The sequence below is a fragment of the Ictalurus punctatus genome, chromosome 27, assembly GCF_001660625.3.
Source record: "Ictalurus punctatus breed USDA103 chromosome 27, Coco_2.0, whole genome shotgun sequence".
NCBI classification, from domain to species: Eukaryota; Metazoa; Chordata; class Actinopteri; order Siluriformes; family Ictaluridae; genus Ictalurus; species Ictalurus punctatus.
The window spans coordinates 4,227,501-4,255,000 of NC_030442.2; the positions used below are offsets into that span (position 1 = coordinate 4,227,501).

The 27,500-nt window shown below is 43.6% G+C and overlaps 1 protein-coding gene across 3 annotated transcripts in view; it reads right to left on the reverse strand.

The window, feature by feature from the left end:
* Positions 1-27,500, reverse strand: part of ahr2 (aryl hydrocarbon receptor 2) — a 54,501-nt gene that overhangs the window by 2,868 nt on the left and 24,133 nt on the right. For all 3 annotated transcript variants that reach the window (XM_047151581.2, XM_047151580.2, XM_017459013.3), the window contains exons 3-11: positions 10,605-10,726; positions 10,034-10,123; positions 7,362-7,482; positions 6,126-6,265; positions 5,803-6,005; positions 5,080-5,189; positions 4,685-4,826; positions 2,775-4,542; positions 1-2,687 (exon numbers count right to left, since the gene is read on the reverse strand). The exon at positions 1-2,687 is cut by the window's left edge and continues 2,868 nt beyond it. In XM_047151581.2, the coding sequence (XP_047007537.1) occupies positions 2,586-2,687; positions 2,775-4,542; positions 4,685-4,826; positions 5,080-5,189; positions 5,803-6,005; positions 6,126-6,265; positions 7,362-7,482; positions 10,034-10,123; positions 10,605-10,726 (2,798 nt within the window). In that variant the 3' untranslated portion in view covers positions 1-2,585. The remainder of the gene's footprint in view (positions 2,688-2,774; positions 4,543-4,684; positions 4,827-5,079; positions 5,190-5,802; positions 6,006-6,125; positions 6,266-7,361; positions 7,483-10,033; positions 10,124-10,604; positions 10,727-27,500) is intronic.

The following is a 27,500-nucleotide window of genomic DNA, read 5'->3' on the forward strand; positions in this document are numbered from 1 at the left end:
AGGTCAGATCTCAAATGGAGATTTTTGAAGCCACTCGATTCTTGAATTCAGGCTTGAATTTTAACTTGGATGCAAACTTGTCTAACTGTCCACAAACATCTCACTATGCCGGGCAACATTTGAGAATATGGTTAAAAGCAGATCGAACTTAAAGTGCCCATGAAACATCTTAAAGGTTACGAGTCGATTCCACGCGTCAAAGGAGTTCCGTGTTTCCTTCAGCCGCCAAATCTAAACAAATTTGACGACGTCTTAGCCACCTAGCTGACTAAATATGGTGGGCACTCGCTTCTGAAACCATAATTGAGGTTTTTTTTAGTTCAGTTTTGTTTTTTAAAAAACTTGAACTATATGGATTTGGGTTGAGGGGGTGTGGGAGGATCCAATGGGCGTGTCTTGAGAGGAAATGAGTCTTGATTAATATTTTTACTGTATATTGGCATATTAAGCAGGTAAAACAAAAAGACCAAAAATGATTGGTTTTCGCACTGGCACATGCCCCTTTGCATATGCCAGTGACGTCTCCGTCAATAAAAACGATGGTGCTGTTTGATTCAGCGTTGACGCCATGTTCTAACTCAGGTCAGTTCATACTTATGATGGAAGAACAGAAGAATTCTAGACAGTTAATTCTAGAATTTAATTACACTTAACTGGATTTATTTGCCAAATTTCGCATACGCCCCACGGCGTACGATGAGTCGTTGATAGCTTCTTTTTTTTTTTTTTAAATGAAAATGAATACCGTTCTTCTATGCTGTTTTCTGGGCGCTTTAAAATCCATCAGCGCACGATGCCTTCGAATTGGCCTGGAGAAGCAATCCGCATCTCACGCACATCTCCGCTGTGCAAAATAAACGTTCAGGACTAGCGGGAAGAGAAGTAAAGCACTCCATGTCTGCAATCAGTCATATTTCCTTGAGATTGAGGTACGAAAGCATTCCTAGCTGGTAGATTTGGTAACACGTATATGTTCTATAATGCTATATTAACAATATATAGTCGTATCAAAAGGCGAACGTGTCGGAGAAGAATAAGGCACGAAGGACAGTTCTCCGACACGGGATGGGAATTAGTAAATATGCGATCGGCTCTGATAAAAGTCTGAAGAGTCGAAACGAAGCGAAGAAGAAGGAAAGAAACGCAGACAGTCTGGCTTGCGGCCTGACTTCTGTGCGTTTGAGTTTCGACACTCTTCAGCGAAGTGTTTTCACTCGTATCGCGCCACACCAGCGCTCGCCACCGACTAACTGGCCGACTCCTGTGATTAACCCGGAGTCAGCGAGCTAGCACTTTGTAAAGAGCATTATGATTATAGGTACAAGAAGACACCAAAATGGCTCAATGACATTTGATTAAATGCACATAACAACATATTTAAAAAAAAAAAAAAAAAGCATGTTCAAAATAAAATTTTTAAAAAGCTGATTGTGTATATGAAGTCCTCTATCATGATTACCATACCATAATAATACGTGATGATTTCGACGAGCGATGAAAATCCTGGTTATGTGTTTTTACGTTTCTTTGATGTTCCGGATAAAAATAAAAAATAAAAATCCACCAAACATCCAGTTAAAATCTGTGCGTTCTCTCAGGCGAGGTGTTTCTCTCCGTATCATAGTGTCATTGGTTAACTGGATGATGGTTTTGGGGTGAGGCATTCCCCCACGACGGAAAAAAAAAAAAAAACAGGAAGGAAAGCTGGAAAGACATTTACGCTTCAGCTTTAGCGGTCAGTCAGGCAGTAGTTTTGGCCCCCCCACAGATCCGCAGCATTGTGGGAGTTATATAAATTAGACGGCACCTAACGTAACACAGCTGCAGGTTAAATTCGATCTGAACTCTATCATAGTGCTACGTCTTTGGATGCAGCTCACGATGTCTTTTTTTTCTTTCAGTCTTTTTAACAAAAAAAAAATATATATATTTTACAATCGGTCATTTTTACAGGTGTTGATCTCACCTTCTGCTCTGAAGTGCATCGAGAGAAATCCGAAAGAGAACACACGAGCAGTATGAGGCTTTTCCCTTTTTCCATGACTCTACTCTTTCTGAATAAACAGAAAAGTGAGTGTGCGTCTTTTAAAATGGCTCCCTCCCTCCCCACCCCAGAATTTCATCCCCGCGAAGAAAAGCTTCCATCTTTTCTACTGCATACTTCATAACTGAGCTCTGAGCAGCTCCTCTCTGCCCCCAACACACACACAAAATTCAAGAAAGAAAGAAAACAAAAACACACAAAGAAATGCACAAAAAGGAAAAAATAAGTTCGCTTTTCTGTCCTTCTGAACTTCTTTGGGCAGGGGGTGAGCAAACAAACAAACACACAAATAAGCGGACAAATGATTATATAGACGAGTGTGTGTGAGCAGACATGCAGGGTTTAACACGTAGTCTTGTCTGACGGTACTACCATGACGATTCCAGCCCTTCGCCTTTGATCTCGTCGACGTATTTCAGCTGCAGTAAACCAAAGGGAGGGTCTGAATACGAAGAAGCGTGTACGGTATCTTCACAGGGACGTCCCTCCTTCCTTTCTCCATTCACAAAAGATAGCTGCGCTGGACAGGAATTTTTCCTTTCTAAAAACTGTCATTCTGGGGGTTGCTGGGGAAGCACGGCGTCTCCCCCGTCACAGGGGCGAATTGGAACAGTCCATTCTCCTTGACCGGATTGTTTGCGAACTGTAGGAGACAAATCAGACAAATCGGTTACGTGACCGGTAAACGGTCATACGGTAGAAATAAATTTCACAAAGACTTGCACGTTACCTGTGTCTGACTATTGCAGGTGAGAAACTGCTGCTGCAGATGGCAGGTGACAGCACTGTCCGGTATCACACCCATGTTGTTCAATATGTTCTCCGCGGGTCTGTTTTGAAAGACGTACGAGCCCTGTACTGAATTCTGGGCCGTAAACTCTTTGGTCTTCTGGCAAGACGAGATAACCCCGTCCCGTCCAGCTGAACCGTAGCGCAAGCCGTTCATGGGGACCTGAAGTGCTCTCTCGAACATGCAACTGCTGACAAGTGCAGGTGACATGGTGTTTAACAGCTCCCCCTGCTGGTTATAAGCTGAATTTGATGTCTCCATCAGCTCCCCCTGCTGCCCAAACATAACACTGGATGGGTGCACGAGCTCCCTCTGCTGTCCATATACTGCATTAGACGTCTGTAAATGTTCCCCCTGCTGTCCAAACACAGCATCCGCTGGGTGCACGCTCCCCGCCTGCTGGCCATAAACTGTATTATCGATTACATTAGGCTGAGGATGGGACCCTGAGCCAAAGTTAGACTGTAGCATTAACCTGGGGAGTGGAACTGGTTGGACATGATGATGACCATTTGGGATATTCTGGACGTTGGGAACTTTGGATAATGTGGGACGGCCCTGTTGAACAGGAGGCTGGGATTGCTGCCATGTCGCAAGTCTCTGATTGTCTACGCTCTGATTGCTCAGAGGAAACTGCCCTTTGAGGCAGGCACCTGGTGCAGGGTTTAACATGACGTTTTGGGAAAGTGAAATATTCTTGCTGGTGGAGGCCTGGGGCCCTGTCCACTGACTGCTTGGCCGGATTGCCTGATTGAATGGGACAGAATTCTGGTTGTGAAAGCCCACATGTTGAGCTTTGTCTGAGTAGCCCAGGTTTCCACTCTGGAGATGATTCTGAACTTGCAGTCCAAACTCTGCTTGGTTCTGTTGGGTTGTTGCTGTCTGCTGCACCAGCCTGGCCTGGTTCTGCTGCCCAGAAAGTGAAGGTTCAAATGCCATACTTTCACATAGTTCTACAAATGGTTCCACAGGATTTGCCGGCTGCCCCAGAGCCATCTCTGGCCCAATGTGAGCAAGTTCCGTCAACCCTCTTTCTGGGTCAGCTGTTTCAAGGCCCTCTGAAATACTCAAAAGGTCGTTAATATCTCCCTGCAGCTGCAGCTCGGACAGACACTCGGGAAGTTGGTCGCTCATGTTGGGGCTGCACTCCTTAAACAGCACGTCCTCCACGTATGAGAAGATGTCGTTGGTTAGGATGTCGTTAAGCTCGACGGGCATCTCGGTACTGCTCAGGTTGTTCATTCTCAGCAGAGCATTCTCCCATTCCTTCAGTTCCTCCTGGTCGATTGTTAGCTCTTCCAGGTTCCCGCACATGCTGCTGTCCCCGATGATCTGCTGCAAGCTGTCGATCATGTCCTGCACTGTCGACTCCTCCTTGATGCCCACAGTGCTCCTTTCTCCATCTGCCCAGGACTTTCCAGGGACGTTAAGAAGGGCGTGGCTGTCACGGAATGCCTTTTCCAGGCAGAACTGAGAGTTGGGATCGCTGTTGGCCTTGTAGACGGATTCATCCTGCTTCAGCATGGAGCTCAACAGTGAGCTTGGAGGCAGCGCGGCAGGTTTACTGATCTTACCCCCTTTGATTTGGGTAGAGATGTTAGTCATGTCTGGAGAAGGGGTTGTCTCATACAGGACGGCTTCTCCGGTGGCAAAGCTGAAGGGCAACTGCAGCTTCCTCTGACGGAGATGCTCTTCACCTTCTTCGTTACTGGAAAGATGGAAAATTGAAAGGGGGTAAAGGAAAGAACAGAGAAAAAGCAAGATACAGACGGGTTGGTGCAACCCCCACACGCCATCAAACCAATCCCACCCCAAGATCTGTTTGAATGAAAACAAATTGTGAGTCTCACGTTAAAGCTCTCTGTCGTGCCACAATGAAGTCTGGTCGTCCGCCCTTATAGACAAGCCTGGCATTGGCCTGCACCCAGACCCAAGTTCCTGACTTCGTCAGGAGCCGGAAGACTGTGAAACCGCTCTCGCCAGTTTTAATCACTGGAGGAAGAAGAAAAGAATTGAGCATCTGGAAAAATCTTTTATTTCTTCAGTTACTGCAAATGTGATTATGTAAATTTCTGTCATCTTGGTTTCCGGCTTAACAGCGGTTAAACATACATAATTTTGTAAAAACTTTATGTTATGGATGTCATAAACCCTGTAGTACACTTCATACAAAGTAAATAACAGTTGTACATGCTACAGTTTGGATTTTTTACAAGACATACTGTTTGCTTGTGCTGTAACTCACTTCTCACGTGGTTGTCGGCACAGTACATCATATCTGCAGCGTGGATGAACTGGTAACCAGAGCCTCTCATGCACAGCTCGATCTCATTGTAACCCAGCACCACCTTTCCCCTGTGTGACAGGAGACATACACGCTACGTTATTACAACGCTCGACAAATTAACTCAACTAATGACTCCTCAATTGGATAATTATATATTACATTAGAAAGATGCAAGAGCTCCCCCTGCTGTCAATATACTGCATTAGAAAAGTGCAAGCGCTCCTCCTGCTGTCAATACACTGTATTAGAAGAGTGCAAGCGTTCCCCCGCTGTCAATATACTGTATTAGAAGGGCGCAAGAGCTCCCCCTGCTGTCAATATACTGTATTAGAAGGGCGCAAGAGCTCCCCCTGCTGTCAATATACTGTATTAGAAGAGTGCAAGAGCTTTCTCTGCTGTCAATATACTGTATTAGAAGAGTGCAAGAGCTCCCACTGCTGTCAATATACTGTATTAACAGGGTGCAAGAGCTCCCCCTGCTGTCTGTATACTGTATTAGAAGGGTTCAAGAGCTTCCTATGCTGTCAATATACTGTATTAGAAGAGTGTAAGCGCTCCCCCTGCTGTCAATATACTGTATTAGAAGTGCAAGAGCTCCCCCTGCTGTCCGTATACTGTATTATATTCCTTTATCACCAAAAAAATCAAGTTTCAGTTGCAGCTGTAACCCTGTGAGGTCACCTGGTGTCAATGCCCATAGGTGTAAAGTCCAGCTTGTGTTTGGTCTGGAAGAGAAATGTCTTGCTCCGGATTTCCAAGATAGAGGGCGGCTGGAGGGGTGTAGCTATGACAAAGAGAGCCAGCTGAGGATGTGCCATAGTGCCATCCTCTGCCATCTTATTTTGGCCGTGGAGATACTTCAGTCGACCGTGGAAGTTCAGGGCCTGAGGTAGGGAAATAAAACACAGCCAAGGTAATTTTTTTGTTCTTGGTGGTGGGTCTCGACTTCTGGACACAAACCACAGCTGTATTTGTGTATGCATTTAACGTGTGTGTGTGTTTACCAGGAAGCCAGAGGAGTTGTCGAGGAGGCAGCGAAAGCGGCAGCAGAAGCTCCTCTCCAGGAAGGACGAGTTCTCTGGTGGCAGCTGTTGAGGGTTGTAATTTATGATGGCGGTGGTGATGTCGCTGGTCTTCTGGAGGCCTACAGAGAAAAGACAATGCATTATTATAAAAATGAAAACGAAGCCGCAGAACAGATTGACCAGAGAATACATCCAAACGTGCTATTTATTTATTATTTAGATACAGTATCATAATGGTGTCCATAAAATTAAAACAAAACTCCACCAATTTTCATTTCAGAGGTACATTAAGGTCCTGTATTCATGACCAGAAGGTTGTGAGTTCTAACTCCAGCTCAGCTGTGTGCGTGGAAGTCATTATTATCCTGTCTGTAAGTCATTCTGGATTAAAACAAAACAAAGAAATCTAAACACGTACTGAAGTGAATACAGTACAACGCCGATGACGTCACAGATGCTAACGTGTTTATTTCTGTGTATGAATGAACTGCTGAACTGCACACACACACACGTTCCTCTGCATACATTCCAGACATGTTCAGTAATGACAGCCAGACACGCTAACGGCTCGCCGACAACACACACACACACACACACACACTCACAGCTTTGTTGGCCCTGTTTGTCAGTATTCATGCTCTATGAGCTGATAAATAGCTCCATCTGTAGTAAACACTCCCTCTAGATTATTATCATGTGCCGTTATTTAGCTTTAATACTAACACTCTCTCTCACACACACATCTATGGATCAGACATGGACACATCGCCGCCCCCATGTGGCTGAGTCTCGTAACACCATGCAAATTCATCAGGAGGCAAGTTCATACATGCTTTTATATCTCGGATTGGAAAGAATGTCCCCAAGGACAGGAATGTGAGACAGGTTTGATGTTGTGGCTGGTCCCCATGGGAATATTTTTTTAACACAATATTTTCTTTATTTTATTTTTTTTTAAATGCAGGTTTTACTTTAAAACAGAAAGAAAGAAAGTAAGAAAAAGTAAAGGTTTCATTTTGGCTACTGATGTTACTAGAGGTGCAGAAGGTAGTAAAGACAAATGTGTCTATGTGTTGGTGTGTGTATGTGTGTGTGTGTGTGTCCGTGCCTGTGTGTATGTATGTATGTGTGTGTGTGTGTGTACATGTGTGTGTATGTGTGTCTGTGTGTGTGTGTGTCTGTGCGTGTGTGTGTGTGTGAGTGTATGGTACGTACCATCAGCATCGTCAGTGAGCTCACCCTGTGTGGGTTTCAGGGCGAAGTGCAGCTGTCTCCTGAACATGGCACGGTCATCAGTGTGGATCAGCTCGAACACACTCTGGTGCACCACATCAGACTACACACACACACACACACACACACACACACACAAACATTGTTGGATATTTCATTACAGCATGACAAATATTTTCATGTGTATTAAATAACCTTCACTTTGATCTGTAATACATCGGCTCCCTCTAGTGGTCAGTCCCGATAACGCAGTTTCACCTGTCTCACTCTCTCACTAGATAATTTCCTGTTTCACCGTGTTGGATTTTAAAAACAAAAAAACGGAGACTTTAAGTACGACTTCACTTAGTATATATATATTTTTTTACATTTATTTTGAGACATAAGTCTACATTTTCTTTGATTTTTAGACTTTCATTATTTATATTTCATTTTGAGACCTCCCCTTTTTTCTTGTATGACTTTCCTCCATATTTTGAAACTTCTTTTCGCTTTGATTTTAAGACTTTCCTCTATTTATTTTATTTTGTGTGTGATGTGTCATTAATGTAAACTACTTACGAGTGTGAATGAGAACAGAGTACTCAACACAGCGAGTGAGTCCGACTGGATTGTTGCATTATGCCATGAAGACGTGTGTATGTATGTGGGTGTGGGTGTGTGTGTGTGTGTGTGTGTGTGTGTGTGTGTGTGTGCACGTGCATGAATGCAGGTGAGGACATTTGAACTGAAGTGAACTTTGTACTTTTGTGCATAACTGTGTATTACACCTGTCTCTCTCTCTCTCTCTCTCTACACCTGGCTCTTTCTCTCTCTCTCTACACCTGTCTCTCTCTCTCTCTCTCTACACCTGTCTCTCTCTCTCTCTCTCTCTCTACACCTGTCTCTCTCTCTCTCTCTCTACACCTGTCTCTCTCTCTCTCTCTCTCTACACCTGTCTCTCTCTCTCTCTCTCTACACCTGTCTCTCTCTCTCTCTCTCTCTCTCTCTCTCTGTCTCTCTCTCTCTCTCTCTACACCTGTCTCTCTCTCTCTCTACACCTGTCTCTCTCTCTCTCTCTCTCTCCACCTGTCTCTCTCTCTCTCTCTCTCTCTACACCTGTCTCTCTCTCTCTCTACACCTGTCTCTCTCTCTCTCTCTCTACACCTGTCTCTCTCTCTCTCTCTACACCTGTCTCTCTCTCTCTCTCTCTACACCTGTCTCTCTCTCTCTCTCTACACCTGTCTCTCTCTCTCTCTCTCTCTACACCTGTCTCTCTCTCTCTCTCTCTCTCTCTCTCTCTACACCTGTCTCTCTCTCTCTCTCTCTACACCTGTCTCTCTCTCTCTCTCTCTCTACACCTGTCTCTCTCTCTCTCTCTCTCTCTACACCTGTCTCTCTCTCTCTCTCTCTCTCTCTACACCTGTCTCTCTCTCTCTCTCTCTCTACACCTGTCTCTCTCTCTCTCTCTACACCTCTCTCTCTCTCTCTCTCTCTACACCTGTCTCTCTCTCTCTCTCTCTACACCTCTCTCTCTCTCTCTCTCTCTCTCTACACCTGTCTCTCTCTCTCTCTACACCTGTCTCTCTCTCTCTACACCTGTCTCTCTCTCTCTCTCTCTCTACACCTGTCTCTCTCTCTCTCTCTACACCTGTCTCTCTCTCTCTCTCTACACCTGTCTCTCTCTCTCTCTACACCTGTCTCTCTCTCTCTCTCTCTACACCTGTCTCTCTCTCTCTCTCTCTACACCTGTCTCTCTCTCTCTCTCTCTACACCTGTCTCTCTCTCTCTCTCTCTCTCTCTCTACACCTGTCTCTCTCTCTCTCTCTCTCTCTCTACACCTGTCTCTCTCTCTCTCTACACCTCTCTCTCTCTCTCTCTCTCTCTCTCTCTCTACACCTGGCTCTCTCTCTCTCTCTACACCTGGCTCTCTCTCTCTCTACACCTGGCTCTCTCTCTCTCTCTACACCTGGCTCTCTCTCTCTCTACACCTGGCTCTCTCTCTCTCTACACCTGTCTCTCTCTCTCTCTCTCTCTCTCTCTACACCTGTCTCTCTCTCTCTCTCTCTACACCTGTCTCTCTCTCTCTCTACACCTGTCTCTCTCTCTCTCTCTCTCTCTCTACACCTGTCTCTCTCTCTCTCTCTCTACACCTGTCTCTCTCTCTCTCTACACCTGTCTCTCTCTCTCTCTCTCTCTCTCTACACCTGGCTCTCTCTCTCTCTACACCTGGCTCTCTCTCTCTCTACACCTGGCTCTCTCTCTCTCTCTACACCTGGCTCTCTCTCTCTCTCTCTCTCTCTCTCTCTCAGACAGGTCTTTCTGGTTCTCCGTAAATAAAATGTAGAGGGTCTGTGTTTTGAACGCGGAACAGAACCAAGCATGCCTCTGCTATTGCAATCATCATAAACACACACACACACACAAAGCATGACCACACTGATCACAACCCAACACTGACGAGAGATTAGCTGTAACACATACACACACACTTACACACACACACACATACACACTTATACAAACACTTACACACACACAATCCTCAGTTTATTTAGGGTTTATACCATTGTATCTAATTATTAGTTGAACATAATGTGTGAATGTTAGTGAATTAGTATTAGTATGAACGATCCTCCGTGTGTGTGTGTGAGTGTGTGTGTGTGTGTTCTGACCTGATGAAAGCCCAGGTAGTCCTGTATGGTAGGTGAAGAGTAGAACACATAACCTTCAGCTGTTATAACCATCACGAATCCAGTCAGAGCCTGAAACACAAACACACACACACACACACACACACACACACACACACACACACACACACACACCATGATTTACAATCATGCATAAAAAAAAGCACCAAAAGAATAATTCTGATGGGGGTATCAAAGTATGTGTGTGTGTGTGTGTGTGAGGAAGAGGGCTCATAATTAGCAGGGCCTTTGTTAAGGTGTTGATCGTGACAACAAAAAGCGAGAGAATATGAGTCACGCACAGGGAGAGACAGAGAGAAGGACAGACAGCAAAGAGAGAGAGAGAGAGAGAGAGAAATAGATAGAAAGACAATTGTGTGTATGAATATGTTTGACCAATCAATGCCCTGCATAATTTATAGCTCCGCCCACACACCATTGCTTGGTTCTTGACCAAACGTAAGCTCATGGATTTGTTTCTGTGCCATGCTGTCTGATGGAGCGCGCGTGTGTGTGGGTGGGTGGGTGTGTGTGTGTGTGTGTGTGTGTGTACCTGCAGCAGTAACTCCCCCTCGGAGAAGCTCACTCCATCCAGACTGCTGGCCTTCTGTCCGTTTGCTCCCAGAGTCCCCACTTGCCAGCCGTTAGCTCCGCCCACTGTCTTCTTCATCGTGGCTAAACAATGCAAACACAGACAGAGGAAAGGGTTCATGCGTGGAGGTATTATTATTAAGTTCACAATTTCAGATGATCAGAATCATGAAGACTGAATTCAATCAAAATCCTTTCCCAATCCCTATACGTTAATCCCTACACACTAAACCCTAATCCCTACACACACTCCACACCCTACACACTAAACCCTAATCACTAACCCTAACCCTACACACTAAACCCGAATCACTAACCCCTAATCCCTACACACTAACCCTAATCCCTACACACTAAACCCGAATCACTAACCCCTAATCCCTACACACTAACCCTAATCCCTACACACTAAACCCGGATCACTAACACCTAATCCTTACACACTAACTCTAATCCCTACACATTAACCCCCAATCCCTACACACTAACCTCTAATCCCTAAACACTAACCCCTAATCCCTACACACTAACCTCTAATCCCTACACACTAACCTCTAATCCCTACACACTAACCCCTAATCCCTACACACTAACCTCCAATCCCTACACACTAACCCCTAATCCCTACACACTAACCTCTAATCCCTACACACTAACCCCTAATCCCTACACACTAACCTCCAATCCCTACACACTAACCCCTAATCCCTACACACTAACCTCTAATCCCTACACACTAACCCCTAATCCCTACACACTAAACCCGGATCACTAACCCCTAATCCTTACACACTAACCCCTAATCACTAACCCCTAATCCCTACACACTAACCCTAATCCCTACACACTAACCCCTAATCACTAACCCCTAATCCCTACACACTAACCCTAATCCCTACACACTAAACCCGGATCACTAACCCCTAATCCTTACACAATAATCCTATTCCCTACACACTAACCCTAATCCCTACATACTAAACCTGAATCACTAACCCCTAATCCCTACACACTAAACCCTAATCACTAACCCCTAATCCTTACACACTAACCCTAATCCCTACACACTAAACCCGGATCACTAACACCTAATCCTTACACAATAATCCTATTCCCTACACACTAACCCTAATCCCTACATACTAAACCTGAATCACTAACCCCTAATCCCTACACACTAAACCCTAATCACTAACCCCTAATCCTTACACACTAACCCTAATCCCTACACACTAACCCTAACCCTACACACTAAACCCTAATCACTAACCCTAATCCCTACACACTAACCCTAATCCCTACACACTAAACCCGAATCACTAACCCCTAATCCTTACACACTAACCCGTAATCCCTACACACTAAACCCGGATCACTAACACCTAATCCCTACACACTAACCCTAATCCCTACACACTAAACCCGGATCACTAACACCTAATCCTTACACAATAATCCTATTCCCTACACACTAACCCTAACCCTACACACTAAACCCGAATCACTAACCCCTAATCCCTACACACTAACTCTAACCCTACACATTAACCCCCAATCCCTAGACACTAACCTCTAATCCCTACACACTAACCCCTAATCCCTACACACTAACCTCTAATCCCTACACACTAACCCCTAATCCCTACACACTAACTCTAACCCTACACATTAACCCCCAATCCCTAGACACTAACCTCTAATCCCTAAACACTAACCCCTAATCCCTACACACTAACCTCTAATCCCTACACACTAACCCCTAATCCCTACACACTAACCTCTAATCCCTACACACTAACCCCTAATCCCTACACACTAAACCCAAATCACTAACCCCTAATCCCTACACATTAACCCCTAATCCCTACACTCCAAACCTGAATCACTAACCCCTAATCCCTACACACTAACCCCTACTGCTAATCCCTATGCTCTAATCCCTCTTCTAGCCATTTTAAAAACAACTGCAGTTTTTTTTGAAAACACATTGCACAAAGAGGCATGTCCACACACACACACACACACACACACACACACACACACACACACACACACACACACACACATCTGAAGGCAGAAGTGAGAGCACAGAAGGAGAAGTATGAGATATTTTTCTCTCTTGTTGATGAGTAATACACTTTGTTCCTTCTCAGGTTAATTTCCAGTAACTCCACTGTGTGTGTGTAAGAGAGAGTGTGTGTGTGTGTGTGTGTGTGTGTGTGTGTGAGAGAGAGTGTGTGTGTGTGTGTGTGTGTGTGTGAGAGAGAGAGTGTGTGTGTGTGTGTGTGTGTGAGAGAGAGAGAGTGTGTGTGTGTGTGTGTGAGAGTGTGTGTGTGTGTGTGTGTGAGAGAGAGAGAGAGAGAGTGTGTGTGTGTGTGTGTGTGAGAGGGAGCGTGTGTGTGTGTGTGTGAGAGAGAGAGTGTGTGTGTGTGTGTGTGTGAGAGAGCGTGTGTGTGTGTGTGTGAGAGAGAGAGTGTGTATGTGTGTGAGAGAGTGTGTGTGTGTTTGTGTGTGTGTGTGAGAGTGTGTGTGTGTGTGTGTGTGTGTGTGTGTGTGTGTGTGTGTGAGAGAGAGAGAGAGAGAGTGTGTGTGTGTGTGTGTGTGTGTGTGAGAGAGAGAGAGATGCTCTTGTATGTATGTGTTGAGGCCCAGGTGATAATATGTTAGTTACGTATAGTGAGAAACTTTTAACGCCACACGTGTGTGTGTGAAGGATTAAGAACACACCTCTGTCTGTTTAATGCTGGTGTTCGTGTGTGTGTGTGTGTGTGTGTGTGTGTGTGAGAGACAGAGTGCCAAAATTTTATTGCTGCCTCCTTTCAATCACACCCACTGTGTTTAACATGAGCACTACATTCAGATTTCAGGCTCACTCAATACACACACACACACACACACACACACACACACACACACACACACTGAAAGGCAGAAGTGAGCTCTCCCTCTGTGTGTAGCGCAGGTCTGGACTTGTGGTAAAGTGGAATGATGAGACTTTGTGATCTCTGTGTCAACTTCAAAATGTGTGTGTCTGAGAGAGAGAACCTCTGTGTGTGTGTGTGTGTGTGTGTGTGTGTGTGTGTGTGTGTTATGATGTCACTCCCTGCTGTCAGCCAATCACAAAGTGGCATTTTACATCTCTGGCTTAATCTAGCTCTGTTCTCTCTCTCTCTCTCTCTCTCTCTCTCTCTCTCTCACACACACACACACACACACACACACACATGTCAGAATTCTCATTAGGGTTCTAGAACCTCATTACTGATCAGGGAGAGAGACGGGGAGAGAAAGAGAAAAAAGGGAGCGAGAGAAAGAGGGAGAGAAATGTCTCCATTCTCCCTACATATACAGACCCGACCTTTGACCTGTGAGGGACTGGGATGAGCTGCTGTGCCAAAAAGAGAAATCTCACTGTTTACATTCCACCCACACACGTGTGTGTGTTTGTGTCTGTGTGTGTGTGCATCGGCGTATGTGCGTTTATGTGTGTATGTGTCCATGTCTGTGTATGAGTGTGTGTGTGAAAGTGTGTGTGTGTACGAGTGTCTGAGTGTGTGTGTCTGCGTGTATATGAGTGTGTGTGTGTATGTGTGGTAAGTTTACCCTGCAGTCAGTCATAATGCTGAGGCAGTAATTATCATCTAACACCAACATGACACACACAGAGAGACGAGCCACAGCATGCAGGTGTGTGTGTGTGTGTGTGTGTGTGTGTGTGTGTGTGTGTGTGTGTGTGTAAGTTTGGACAGGAATCTGATGTGGTAACTGTAATGAATCAGCCCTTGTCATACCCTCTCCACACACTCATCTAAACATCCCTCCGTCTCACTCTCTGTCTGTCTCTCTCTATCACTTTCTCATGTTCTCTTTCTTTCCATCCGTAATTCCTTTTCTCCCTCCCTTTTTCTCTGGTTCATGTTTTCTCCTTGCTCTATCTTGTTCTCTCGTTCGCTCTCTCTCTTTCCTTTCCTGTTTTTTTGTACTTCATCACTTACTCTCCCTCGCTTTTTCCTCGATTCTCTCTCTCTCTCTTCACCCTTCACGCCCTGCTGATCTTAATTATCCAAACTCCATAACTCTCTGAAATGGAACACCCCCAAAACACCCCTCCCTCAGTCTCTCTCTCTTTCTGTCCGTCTTTTTCCTCCCTCCAACTCCCTTTCTCTCTCTCTCTCTCTCTCTCACTTTTTCCCAAAACTCCAGTGTCTGTTGCCAGGGTTGAAAGTTTGCACGGTTTCTCCTCACGCAAGGTTCAACACACACACACACACACACAAACAAAATGAGAGAGAAAGAGGGTGAGACGGGTGTGTGTGGGGGAGGGGTATCTATAGGTAAGTGTGCATGTAATGTAAACAACTCACTTCCTTGCTGGCTCATTTCAGATCTGAGTGAGTTACACACACACATGCACACACACACACACATAAACAATGATCACTGGCAGCTTTTGCCACTTCCTGCCGTCTGCATTGTGGGACCTCCACCAACACCCCCTACCGCCCCACCCCCAACTGTTCCTGCCTCCACCACCGCTGAAGTGCGCGCACCTCGAACACTTAACGAACTCTAGACCACGGAAGTGTGAAGTAGTTTCCGTTCTAATGTAGTCGTTAGCTTCATTATGGTGCATGAACACGGCTAAATCATTTACAGAATAGTTTTATTGTTTACATTTAATAAACAGGCTCACCAGTGCCCTGTGTAGAGACTTTAACGTGTTTACTCAATTCCATGAGTAGTGCAACCTTCTAAAAAATCTCAACCTTGGAAAGGATCTCAAACTTGTAAAGAAAAGCGACCTCGTAAAGAATCTCAAACTTGTAAAGAATAGTGATCATGTAAAGAATCTCGACCTTGTAAAGAACACTGACCTTGTAACGGATCTCGACCTTGTAAAGAATAGTGACCGTGTAAAAAATCTCAAACTTGTAAAGAATCTAAAACTTGTAAAGAATAGTGACGTTGTAAAGAATCTCAAAGTTGTAAAGAATAGTGACCTTGTAAAGAATAGTGACCTTGTAAAGAAACTTTAACTTGTAAAGAATCGTGACCTTGTAAAGAATCTTAACCTTGTAAAGAATAGTGACCTTGTAAATAGTGGCCTTGTAAAGAATAGTGACCTTGTAAATAGTGTCCTTGTAAAGAATAGTGACCTTGTAAAGAATCTCAAACTTGTAAAGAATCCTGACCTTGTAAAGAATCTAAAACTTGTAAAGAATAGTGACATTGTAAAGAATAGTGACCTTGTAAAGAATCTCAAACTTGTAAAGAATCCTGACCTTGTAAAGAATCTAAAACTTGTAAAGAATAGTGACCTTGTAAAGAATCTCAAAGTTGTAAAGAATCTCCAACTTGTAAAGAATAGTGATCTTGTAATCTCAAACTTGTAAAGAATAGTGACCTTGTAAAGAATCTCAAACTTGTAAAGAATAGTGACCTTGTAAAGAAACTTAACCTTCTAAAGAAGTGACCTTGTAAAGAATCTTAACCTTGTAAAGAACAGTAACCTTGTAAATAGTGACCTTGTAAAGAATCTTTAACTTGTAAAGAATAGTAACCTTGTAAATAGTGACCTTGTAAAGAATAGTGACCTTGTAAAGAAACTTAACCTTCTAAAGAAGTGACCTTGTAAAGAATCTTAACCTTGTAAAGAATAGTGACCTTGTAAATAGTGACCTTGTAAAGAATCTCAACCTTATAAAGAATCTGAACCTTGTAAATGAGAACTCTCCCCCCTGTAAAGAATATCACCTTCACAACAAAAGTTAACTCTACACCAAATCCCAACCTTGTACTGAAAGTCAGCTTTACAATGAATATCAACCTTGTAAAGTATATTAACTTTACAAGCAAAGTTTTTTCTCAGAACCTTGACATCTTGAAGAATCTTAACCTTGTAAAATCTGACCTTTACAACCTCTACTTGTAGCAACGCTCAACGTTGTCAAAAAATCTTTTAAAAGAATTCGTAACCTCGCAAGTGAACCCCCAACTCGCAAGCAGATTCCCTCACAAAGAATCAGCACCTTACGAAGAATCGACCTCGCAACAAATCTCAACCTGACACATGATTTCTGACGTTCTGAGCAAATCATGACCTTAGAAGAAGAATCTCAGAACTGACGAGCTGATCTTAGATCACAGCTCTGATTCGAAATACAATTAAACGACTCTGTAACACAGCCCCACCCTCCAGATACATAGCTGCCTACATCCCTGAGGAAGGACCCCTGAAACACAGCTGTCCGAATGCTGCTCTGTGATTGGCTCAGAATTAATCTCAGACTTTTATGGAATGCAGTGGGAGGGACTATATTTCAAGGCATCCATGATGACAATATGGAGTAAGTTGTAGCACTGTAGTACGAAACTCACTCTCTCTCACACACACACACACACACACAGACACACACACAGTGGCAGGCCGTGTGTAAATAAACTCTTTACACGCGATTGCTCTGGCAGCAGAAACAACTTCCCCACTACACATGCCAAGAGCTGTCACTCACCACCACTGCATTATACTGATCACTGCCAGAGAGAGAGAGACAGAAAGAGAGACAGACAGAGCTAGAGAGAGAGTGAGAGAAAGAGAGAGAAAGTGAAAGTAGAGATTAGATGACCAATTGTTATTCCACATAATGTAAGAGACAGACATACACACACACACACACACACACACACACACACACACCTGTAGCCATACCTTCAGGATGTGTGTGTGTGTGTGTGTGTGCGTGTGTGTGGGTGTGGTACATGGGGTCAGAGACGTGCTGTCTGCTGTTGTAGCCAAGCATTAAGTGGTCTAGGTCCGGACGCCAGTTTCTCTCTCTCTCTCTCTCTCTCTCTCACACACACACACACACACACACACACCAGCCACAGTTTGTATAGTTAAATGCCTAATTTATAAACACCTGATTATAAAGGGTTAAGCAAAGAGATGCTTAAGCAAAGCAGACAACCTGTTAAACACACAGAGTGGGAACAGAGTCATCACACACACACACACACACACACACACACACATCATGCTGTTATAAAATTGGACATAATAATATTACACTAAGAAGCATGACTGCCTTCGTCTTTCGAACGATTCACCTTTCAAACGATTCATCTTTTGAATGATTCGTCTTCAAAATGATTCGTTTGTTCAACGATTTGTGTATGTGTGTGTATGTGAGTGTGTGTGTGTGTGTGTTAGCGTAACTCTTGGCTAACCCGTGTGTAATCTGCGCTCATCAGTGTAATCACGGTGCCGCTCGGGCCGTAATGATTCCCACACAGCGTGTCTTAGTGTGTTTCCCGCTCCGGTGTGGATAACGAACTCCGAGCGGCGATCACAGGCCTTCCTTCCAGCCAACAACAAACATCAGAGCCATTAGCTCTCACGCTAATCACACACACATGCTAACACACTGCTAATCAGGAGCTTCAGCGGGAGCTCAGTGCAACTCTCTCCCTGTGTGTGTGTGTGTGTGTGTGTGTGTGTGTGTGTTTACAGCAGTTTATAAACCACAAAGATCAAACGAACTCCAAGAGGAAAGCGCACACACACACACACACAACATCAAAACTATATTTAAAACGAGGAGGAAAAAAAAAAACAGGAAAAAAGAATAAAGACAGGAAAAAGAGGAAAAGCGACAAAAAAAGAAAAGGAAGATAAGAGAATATTAACGAAAAAAATCTGATAAAAAACAGGAATAAGAAAGAATAAATTATTGGGAGGGAAAAAATAAAATATAAAGAAAAATAAGAAGAATAAAAAGCTGTAGGTGTTTATCATGCGCACTTCCCACAGTCACTGATTAGGGCTATTAGCATTCGGCTTTTGTGTCTCTCTCTAAAGTACGTGTGTGTGTGTGTGTGTGTGTGTTTATACCTTTGATGTCTTATAGAGTCTATTACAGGAAGTGGGGTTAACTGGGGTTGGGAATTGCGGTGTGTGTTTGTGTGTGTGTGTGTGTGTGGGTACACAGTGGATAATATGGGGGTTTCCCCTGTGGGTCTCTTTTATACAATCTCTCTCTCTCTCTCACACAAACACACACACACACGCACTAGAGGGCGCTGTGTGATGTTATTTTATGTAGCTAGCTAATAAATCACACCTGGCCTTCAGCAGGCCATGTGACTGTTGCTATGGTTACGTTTCAGTGAGCTGTACCCCAGAATCTGCTCGTTTTATATGTAACCAGAAGTGTTTTATGTATGTCATCGGAAAACAAATCGTAAGTTAGCGTAGACTGCTGTTGTTGTCATGGTTACACTCCAGCATGGCTACGTGGAGGCATTTGTTTAGAAGTGTGCGCAATATTAAAAAAAAACAACAAAAAACACACGCACCCCAACTCAACCAGGACAGCCAATCAGAAACAAGTATTTCCTGCTGCCATGTTATCCCTCTGTCTCACCTGTCTGTCCGTCTCACCTCTCTGTCTGTCTCACCTCTCTGTCCGTCTCACCTCTCTGTCCGTCTCACCTCTCTGTATTCCTCCTGCTTTTTGTTCTTTCTTTCCTTTTCTCCTCTCTCTCTTACTCTTCCTCTCGTACTGAGAAATATAATTGGACAAAATTACAGGACTCAAGACATTTGGCTCCTTCTGAGTTAAGAAGCCTTGAGAGCGTGTGTGCGTGTGTGTGTGTGTGTGTGTGCCGTGTGTGTGTATTCAGAAGACTTCCGTACCTCGGCAGACATTCAAATGCCTCCTGCTTTAAATAAGCAGAGCCATGCAAATACACGTCTGAGAGAGAGAGAGAGAGAGAGAGAGAGAGAGTGAGAGGGAGACAGAAAGAGAGACAGACAGAGAAAGACAGAAAGAGAGAGAGAGAGAGAGACAGAGAGACAACGCCCGTCCCCTCCCCCCGTCCCGCCATAACAGAGGAAGTCTGTGTGGTTCTGTTTTTAGAAGCTATAATCACTGGGATAAACTCACAAACCACACACACACACACACACACACACACACACACACACACACACTTCCTTCATGATGTTCAGAACAGGAAGTGTACTCGACACACTCCTCATGCTCTGAAGCGTCTGACACCTAAAGTTTAAATTCCTGCAAACAATCGTCTGAAACTTTAACATCAATGACATTCAAATTTATACTTAATTAAAGTTATAGTTTAATATTTAATTTAATGGAGATATTTTATCGTTAAATATTTTACAGTGTGTGTTAATGTCACTTAGAGTGTGTTAATGTCACTCAGAGTGTGTTAATGTCACTCAGAGTGTGTTAATGTCACTCAGAGTGTGTTAATGTTACTCGGTGTGTGTTAATGTTACTCAGAGTGTGTTAATGTCACTCGGAGTGTGTTAATGTCACTCAGAGTGTGTTAATGTCACTCGGTGTGTGTTAATGTCACTCAGAGTGTGTTAATGTCACTCAGAGTGTGTTAATGTCACTCGGAGTGTGTTAATGTCACTCGGAGTGTGTTAATGTCACTCGGAGTGTGTTAATGTCACTCGGAGTGTGTTAATGTCACTCAGAGTGTGTTAATGTCACTCGGTGTGTGTTAATGTTACTCAGAGTGTGTTAATGTCACTCAGAGTGTGTTAATGTCACTCGGTGTGTGTTAATGTTACTCGGTGTGTGTTAATGTCACTCAGAGTGTGTTAATGTCACTCAGAGTGTGTTAATGTTACTCGGTGTGTGTTAATGTTACTCGGTGTGTGTTAATGTCACTCGGTGTGTGTTAATGTCACTCAGAGTGTGTTAATGTCACTCGGTGTGTGTTAATGTTACTCGGTGTGTGTTAATGTCACTCAGAGTGTGTTAATGTCACTCAGAGTGTGTTAATGTTACTCGGTGTGTGTTAATGTTACTCGGTGTGTGTTAATGTTACTCAGAGTGTGTTAATGTCACTCAGAGTGTGTTAATGTCACTCGGTGTGTGTTAATGTTACTCGGTGTGTGTTAATGTCACTCAGAGTGTGTTAATGTCACTCAGAGTGTGTTAATGTTACTCGGTGTGTGTTAATGTTACTCGGTGTGTGTTAATGTCACTCGGTGTGTGTTAATGTCACTCAGTGTGTGTTAATGTCACTCGGTGTGTGTTAATGTCACTCGGTGTGTGTTAATGTTACTCAGAGTGTGTTAATGTTACTCGGTGTGTGTTAATGTTACTCGGTGTGTGTTAATGTCACTCAGAGTGTGTTAATGTTACTCAGAGTGTGTTAATGTTACTCAGAGTGTGTTAATGTCACTCGGTGTGTGTTAATGTTACTCAGAGTGTGTTAATGTTACTCGGTGTGTGTTAATGTTACTCGGTGTGTGTTAATGTCACTCAGAGTGTGTTAATGTCACTCAGAGTGTGTTAATGTCACTCAGAGTGTGTTAATGTTACTCGGTGTGTGTTAATGTCACTCAGAGTGTGTTAATGTCACTCAGAGTGTGTTAATGTCACTCGGTGTGTGTTAATGTCACTCGGAGTGTGTTAATGTCACTCGGAGTGTGTTAATGTCACTCGGAGTGTGTTAATGTCACTCGGAGTGTGTTAATGTCACTCGGAGTGTGTTAATGTCACTCGGAGTGTGTTAATGTCACTCGGAGTGTGTTAATGTCACTCAGAGTGTGTTAATGTCACTCAGAGTGTGTTAATGTCACTCAGAGTGTGTTAATGTCACTCAGAGTGTGTTAATGTCACTCGGTGTGTGTTAATGTCACTCGGAGTGTGTTAATGTCACTCGGAGTGTGTTAATGTCACTCAGAGTGTGTTAATGTCACTCGGTGTGTGTTAATGTCACTCAGAGTGTGTTAATGTCACTCAGAGTGTGTTAATGTCACTCGGTGTGTGTTAATGTCACTCAGAGTGTGTTAATGTTACTTGGTGTGTGTTAATGTCACTCGGTGTGTGTTAATGTTACTCGGAGTGTGTTAATGTCACTCAGAGTGTGTTAATGTCACTCGGAGTGTGTTAATGTTACTCGGTGTGTGTTAATGTCACTCAGAGTGTGTTAATGTTACTTGGTGTGTGTTAATGTCACTCGGTGTGTGTTAATGTTACTCGGTGTGTGTTAATGTTACTCAGAGTGTGTTAATGTCACTCGGTGTGTGTTAATGTTACTCGGTGTGTGTTAATGTTACTCAGAGTGTGTTAATGTTACTCAGAGTGTGTTAATGTCACTCGGTGTGTGTTAATGTTACTCGGTGTGTGTTCTGTAGACTTCACAAACGCATTTCATTAAAACAGAGTAAGACGGTTTATTGGTAAACCACACAGAAACACACTGTTTGTGATATGTTTTATCGTATAGCCACACAACACAATAAACCCACACACACTACACACAAACACACACTACACTATACACACAAACTATTCAATTCAATTCAATTCAATTGTATTTGTTTAGCGCTTTTTACAATAGACATTGTCTCAAAGCAGCTTTACAGAAATATCAACACGGTGTACAGATATTAAAGGTGTGAATTTATCCCAACTGAGCAAGACACCGAGTGGCGACGGTGGCAAGGAAAAACTCCCTAAGATGTTTTAAGAGGAAGAACCTTGAGAGGAACCCGACTCAGAAGGGAACCCATCCTCATCTGGGTAACAACAGATAGTGTGGAAAAGTTCATTATGGATTTATATGAAGTCTGTATGGCTTGTATAACTACACACACACACCACACACACACACTATACTATACACATACAAAACACTAAACACACACACACAACACAAACACACACACTACATCAATGGGCTATGTGATTGTTGCTATGGCTATATATTGAAGGTTATTATAAACCGAGTCGCTACAAAGTCTTGTAGTGCCGAAATAGTAATGAAGCGTTTGTGTGTAGTGACACAAGGCATTGTGGGAACAGACACACAACACACACTACACACACACAAAAGGGGTGAGCAAGGAAGAGAAAGTAAACACGGAACAAGGAAGTCGGTGATTTAAATATTGAAACATGAACCCACATACACACATTTGGAGCTTCATATTACAATCACACACCCACACACACACCATAAACTGAAGGATGGTGGTGTTTTCAGGAAAGGTGGATGGAAAAAAAAAAATCTGGTGCACGTTGTAACCATGACAACGTTCAATTTGTACTTAAAGAATAACATGTCATAGATTTGATCCGTTACAGCAGCTAAAACCAGTCGTTCCCTCACCAGCCTGTGAAGTTGTAAAGTGGGCGTGGCTAAAACCCAAACGTTTGTGAAGTACAAACTTCAGATTAGAATCAAAGATTTATTCAACGTTTCCAAAACCAGGCGCGAGACTGATGAAGCGACGCGCTCCCGTGATTGCAGGAATGCGAGACAGAGTGAGACGGTGCGTGGAGTGCTATCTCTGCAGGTCATCACATCTACACTCTTGTGTGTGAGAAAGTGTGTGTGTGTGCGCGTGTGTGTGTGTACAGTCAGCACAGACATGTCGCAAGAGTGTTCGAGAAACAGACAGAAAGAGGGAAGTGGAAAATTTGATTAATAATTTATTTTGATCACACAAAAGAAAGGACGAGTGTGGGAAGACAGAACGAGAGCGAGAGGGAGAGAAAGAGGGAGAGGAGGAGAGAGAGGTGTAATACCACTCTCATTCTGCAGGGCGGCGCTACTGCAGTCCTGCCTTCAGTTCTCTCTGTAAATCTGAATCTTCTGTTCTTTTATACCAGAGATGCCCAAACTAGGGCCCGTGGGCCAAAGTAAGGTACGGCCAAGGTAACGTACCCGAGTACGATGCTGTCCTCAGCAACCTTATCCAGGAGTCTGAGTCGCTTTGAGGACTACAGACACAATGCTACTGACTCATAAACGAGGAGAACCATGGCAACTTTACTTTTAATATATAAAGAGTTCGGTATAATGCGACGTTTACTTTCGGCCCACGGCCCTCAGTCAAGTTCGATTTTTGGCCCTTCATGGGGAAAAGTTTGGGCACCTCTGTTTGATACTGTTCATTATTCTCTCTCTCTGTCTTTCTCTTTATCTTTCTGTCTGTGTGTATCTCTCGCTCACTTTCTGTCTCTCTCTCTCACTTTCTGTTGAGTTGTAGCTCTCTCTCTGTCTTTCTCTTTCTTTCTCTCGTGTCGCTCTCTCTTTCCGTCTGTTTCTCTCTCTCGCTCCCTGACTCGCTTTCTTCCTGTTTACATACTCGTGCTGTAGATAAAAGTCGATCAGACACGTCAGAAAGCTGCACCCACAGGCCCGCACTGCAACAATGCCCAGTTGTGTAACTTGCTGCACACACACACACACACACACATACACCCCTACACCTACATACACTACCCTGAGGAGTTAACCCTTACCTACTACAGCTAAACCTGGGTGTGGGGGTCTGAGTGTACACACACACACACACACACACACACACACACACTCATACACCTACATACACTGCCTTGAGGAGTTAACCCTTACCTACTACAGCTAAACCTGGGTGTGGGGGTCTGAGTGTACACACACACACACACATACACACACAAACACACACACACATATACACACACATACACTTACACACACACACACACACATACACATACATACACACAGACACATATACACCCACATACACTTACACACACATATACACACACATAGTTACACACACACACATACACATATATACACACATACACACACACACACATATACACATATATACACACATATACACCCACATACACTTACACACACACATATATACACACATACACACACATATACACCCACATACACTTACACACACATACACTTACACACACATATACACACACATACACTTACACACACACACACACATATATACACACATACACACACACAGTGTTGCAGTGGTACAGACTGCATGCAAATTCTAACACGTGGCACTAGCTCTCAGTGAGTGTGAGTATGAGTGTGTGTGTGTGTGTGTGTGTGTGTGTGTGTGTGTAGACAGTGGGCTGAGGTTAGGTTTTGGTTTGGGGTTTGCTGGTTTCTTTTACACCATTTACACTGAAACCCAAAAGCCAGAGCATTTCTCCCTCACACTCCCTCACACTCCATTACACTCCATTAAATATTTACACTCAAACTAATAAACATTTATTTACAGCTAGATGTTTATATACATATAAAAACATATATAAACACCTTTATTAATTTATATATATTATTAATTATTCAAAGAAAGCTATTGTACAGGGAGTAAACAACGTAAGTGTTAAATAAACATTGTGTTGTGGATTTTAACGTAAATATTCCATTTTACAAATGAATGGATATGAATTATTATAAATACACCCATTAGTACACAACAGTACACATTTCCGCTCAATTCTTCAAAGCGTGATTTTCATAATTATTTACATTTCTAATTTACTTCTATTTCACACTTTACTTTGAATTCATCGTGATTTCAACCGTACTTTCCAGGTGTTTTATTTGTAAAGGATTTGCTATTAAAACCGGCTCATGTGCTACATTATTACTGTTAATTAATAATTACATTATTTACATTATTACACTACGTTGTTGTTATTATTATTATTATTATTATTAATGTATTAACTGTGTTGCCTTCCAACAGTGAATCATTCAGTGATGGATGCTGGTGTGGGCGTTTGTTGTTTAATTAAAGTGAATTTTGCTTCAGTGTTTTAAGTGAATAGTGAAATGTTATTGTAGAATTCATTAAAAATGATTAGCAGTAATTAGCATCAGCCTCGATGCTGCATCACATATTACAGCTCTTTCAGTTTTTCACTTCATCTTCGGTTTTGATTTAAAATTGAATAAAGTCTGAAATTCTTGAATACAGCTCTGAGTGAGAAAGGAATGAGCGCTGCACCGGCAGTGTTCCGGAGTGTTCTAGTGCAGAACCCAACGCCGAGGACATGTTCGTCTTTACCTCACGCGGAGAGGAGAGAGAGGAGCTGAGTGGAAACGCTGATTAATAAAGTGATGTTGAGAAACACGGTGGTGATATTCAGGGATGATAAAAATACAGCTTAAACAGGAAGCTGATCTTACTCACCGTCTCCTCGTCTTCTCTCACAGAGAACAGAAATTACCCTTTAACCAGAACCGTGTTTCCTCCCAACTGCAGCGCAGTGTTTACAGCCCTGTGATTAATGCACACACAGTCATGTCCCTGACCTGTGTGTTTACTGTGCTGGGCTCTACTGCTGAATGTCGGTGTGTGTCGGTGTTTGATGGTGTGTGTTGGTGTTTGATGGTGAATGTCGGTGTGTGTTACGCCACGGCCAGCAGAGGGCACTGCGGTACGGCCGCTGACTGGTCACGTGACTCTTTTGTTTTCGTTCACTTCCCGCTTGGACACTGAGTTAAGTTTGAGCATGTCTCTGATTTGCCACAGGTGCCCATGTTTTGGTTTAATTAAGTTTGTTATTTAAACCCCCCGTGTGACTGAGCACATCGCGCAGTATTATAGTTGCTTTAGTTCGCCAAGTGAAGGAAGTATATCAGTATGTGCTAATGTGTAGCATGCTAGCGGTCGTAGGTAGGGGACCAGAGTGTGTAGAGTCAGTAGAGACCGCGCTCCCTGTGTTTGTTTATTTGTTTCTGGTTTAAGTAATAAAGACTGTGACCTGCACCTGCATCTGCCTCCAGTCTGTTTCGTAACAGTGTGTGTTGGTGTTTGATGGTGTTTGATGGTGTGTGTTGGTGTTTGATGGTGTGTGTCGTGTGTGTTGGTGTTTGATGGTGAATGTCAGTTTGATGGTGAATGTCGGTGTGTGTCGGTGTTTGATGGTGTGTGTTGGTGTGTGTTGGTGTTTGATGGTGTGTGTTGGTGTGTCGGTGTTTCATGGTGAATGACGGTGTGTGTTGGTGTTTGATGGTGAATGTCGGTGTGTGTTGGTGTTTGATGGTGTGTGTCGGTGTGTGTTGGTGTTTGATGGTGTGTGTTGGTGTTTGATGGTGAATGTCGGTGTGTGTTGGTGTTTGATGGTGAATGTGGGTGTGTGTTGGTGTTTGATGGTGTGTGTTGGTGTTTGATGGTGAATGTCGGTGTGTGTTGGTGTTTGATGGTGTGTGCCGGTGTTTGATGGTGAATGTTGGTGTGTGTTGGTGTTTGATGGTGTGTGTTGGTGTTTGATGGTGTGTGCCGGTGTTTGATGGTGAATGTCGGTGTGTGTTGGTGTTTGATGGTGAATGTCGGTGTGTGTTGGTGAATGTCGGTGTGTGTTGGTGTTTGATGGTGTGTGTTGGTGTTTGATGGTGAATGTGGGTGTGTGTTGGTGTTTGATGGTGAATGTCGGTGTGTGTTGGTGTTTGATGGTGTGTGTTGGTGTTTGATGGTGTGTGTTGGTGTTTGATGGTGAATGTCGGTGTGTGTTGGTGTTTGATGGTGTGTGCCGGTGTTTGATGGTGAATGTTGGTGTGTGTTGGTGTTTGATGGTGAATGTCGGTGTGTGTTGGTGAATGTCGGTGTGTGTTGGTGTTTGATGGTGACTGTCGGTGTGTGTTGGTGTTTGATGGTGTGTGCCGGTGTTTGATGGTGAATGTTGGTGTGTGTTGGTGTTTGATGGTGTGTGTTGGTGTTTGATGGTGAATGTGGGTGTGTGTTGGTGTTTGATGGTGTGTGCCGGTTTTTGTTGGTGAATGTTGGTGTGTGTTGGTGTTTGATGGTGTGTGTTGGTGAATGTGGGTGTGTGTTGGTGTTTGATGGTGTGTGTTGGTGTTTGATGGTGAATGTGGGTGTGTGTTGGTGTTTGATGGTGTGTGCCGGTTTTTGTTGGTGAATGTTGGTGTGTGTTGGTGTTTGATGGTGTGTGTTGGTGTTTGATGGTGAATGTGGGTGTGTGTTGGTGTTTGATGGTGTGTGTTGGTGTTTGATGGTGAATGTGGGTGTGTGTTGGTGTTT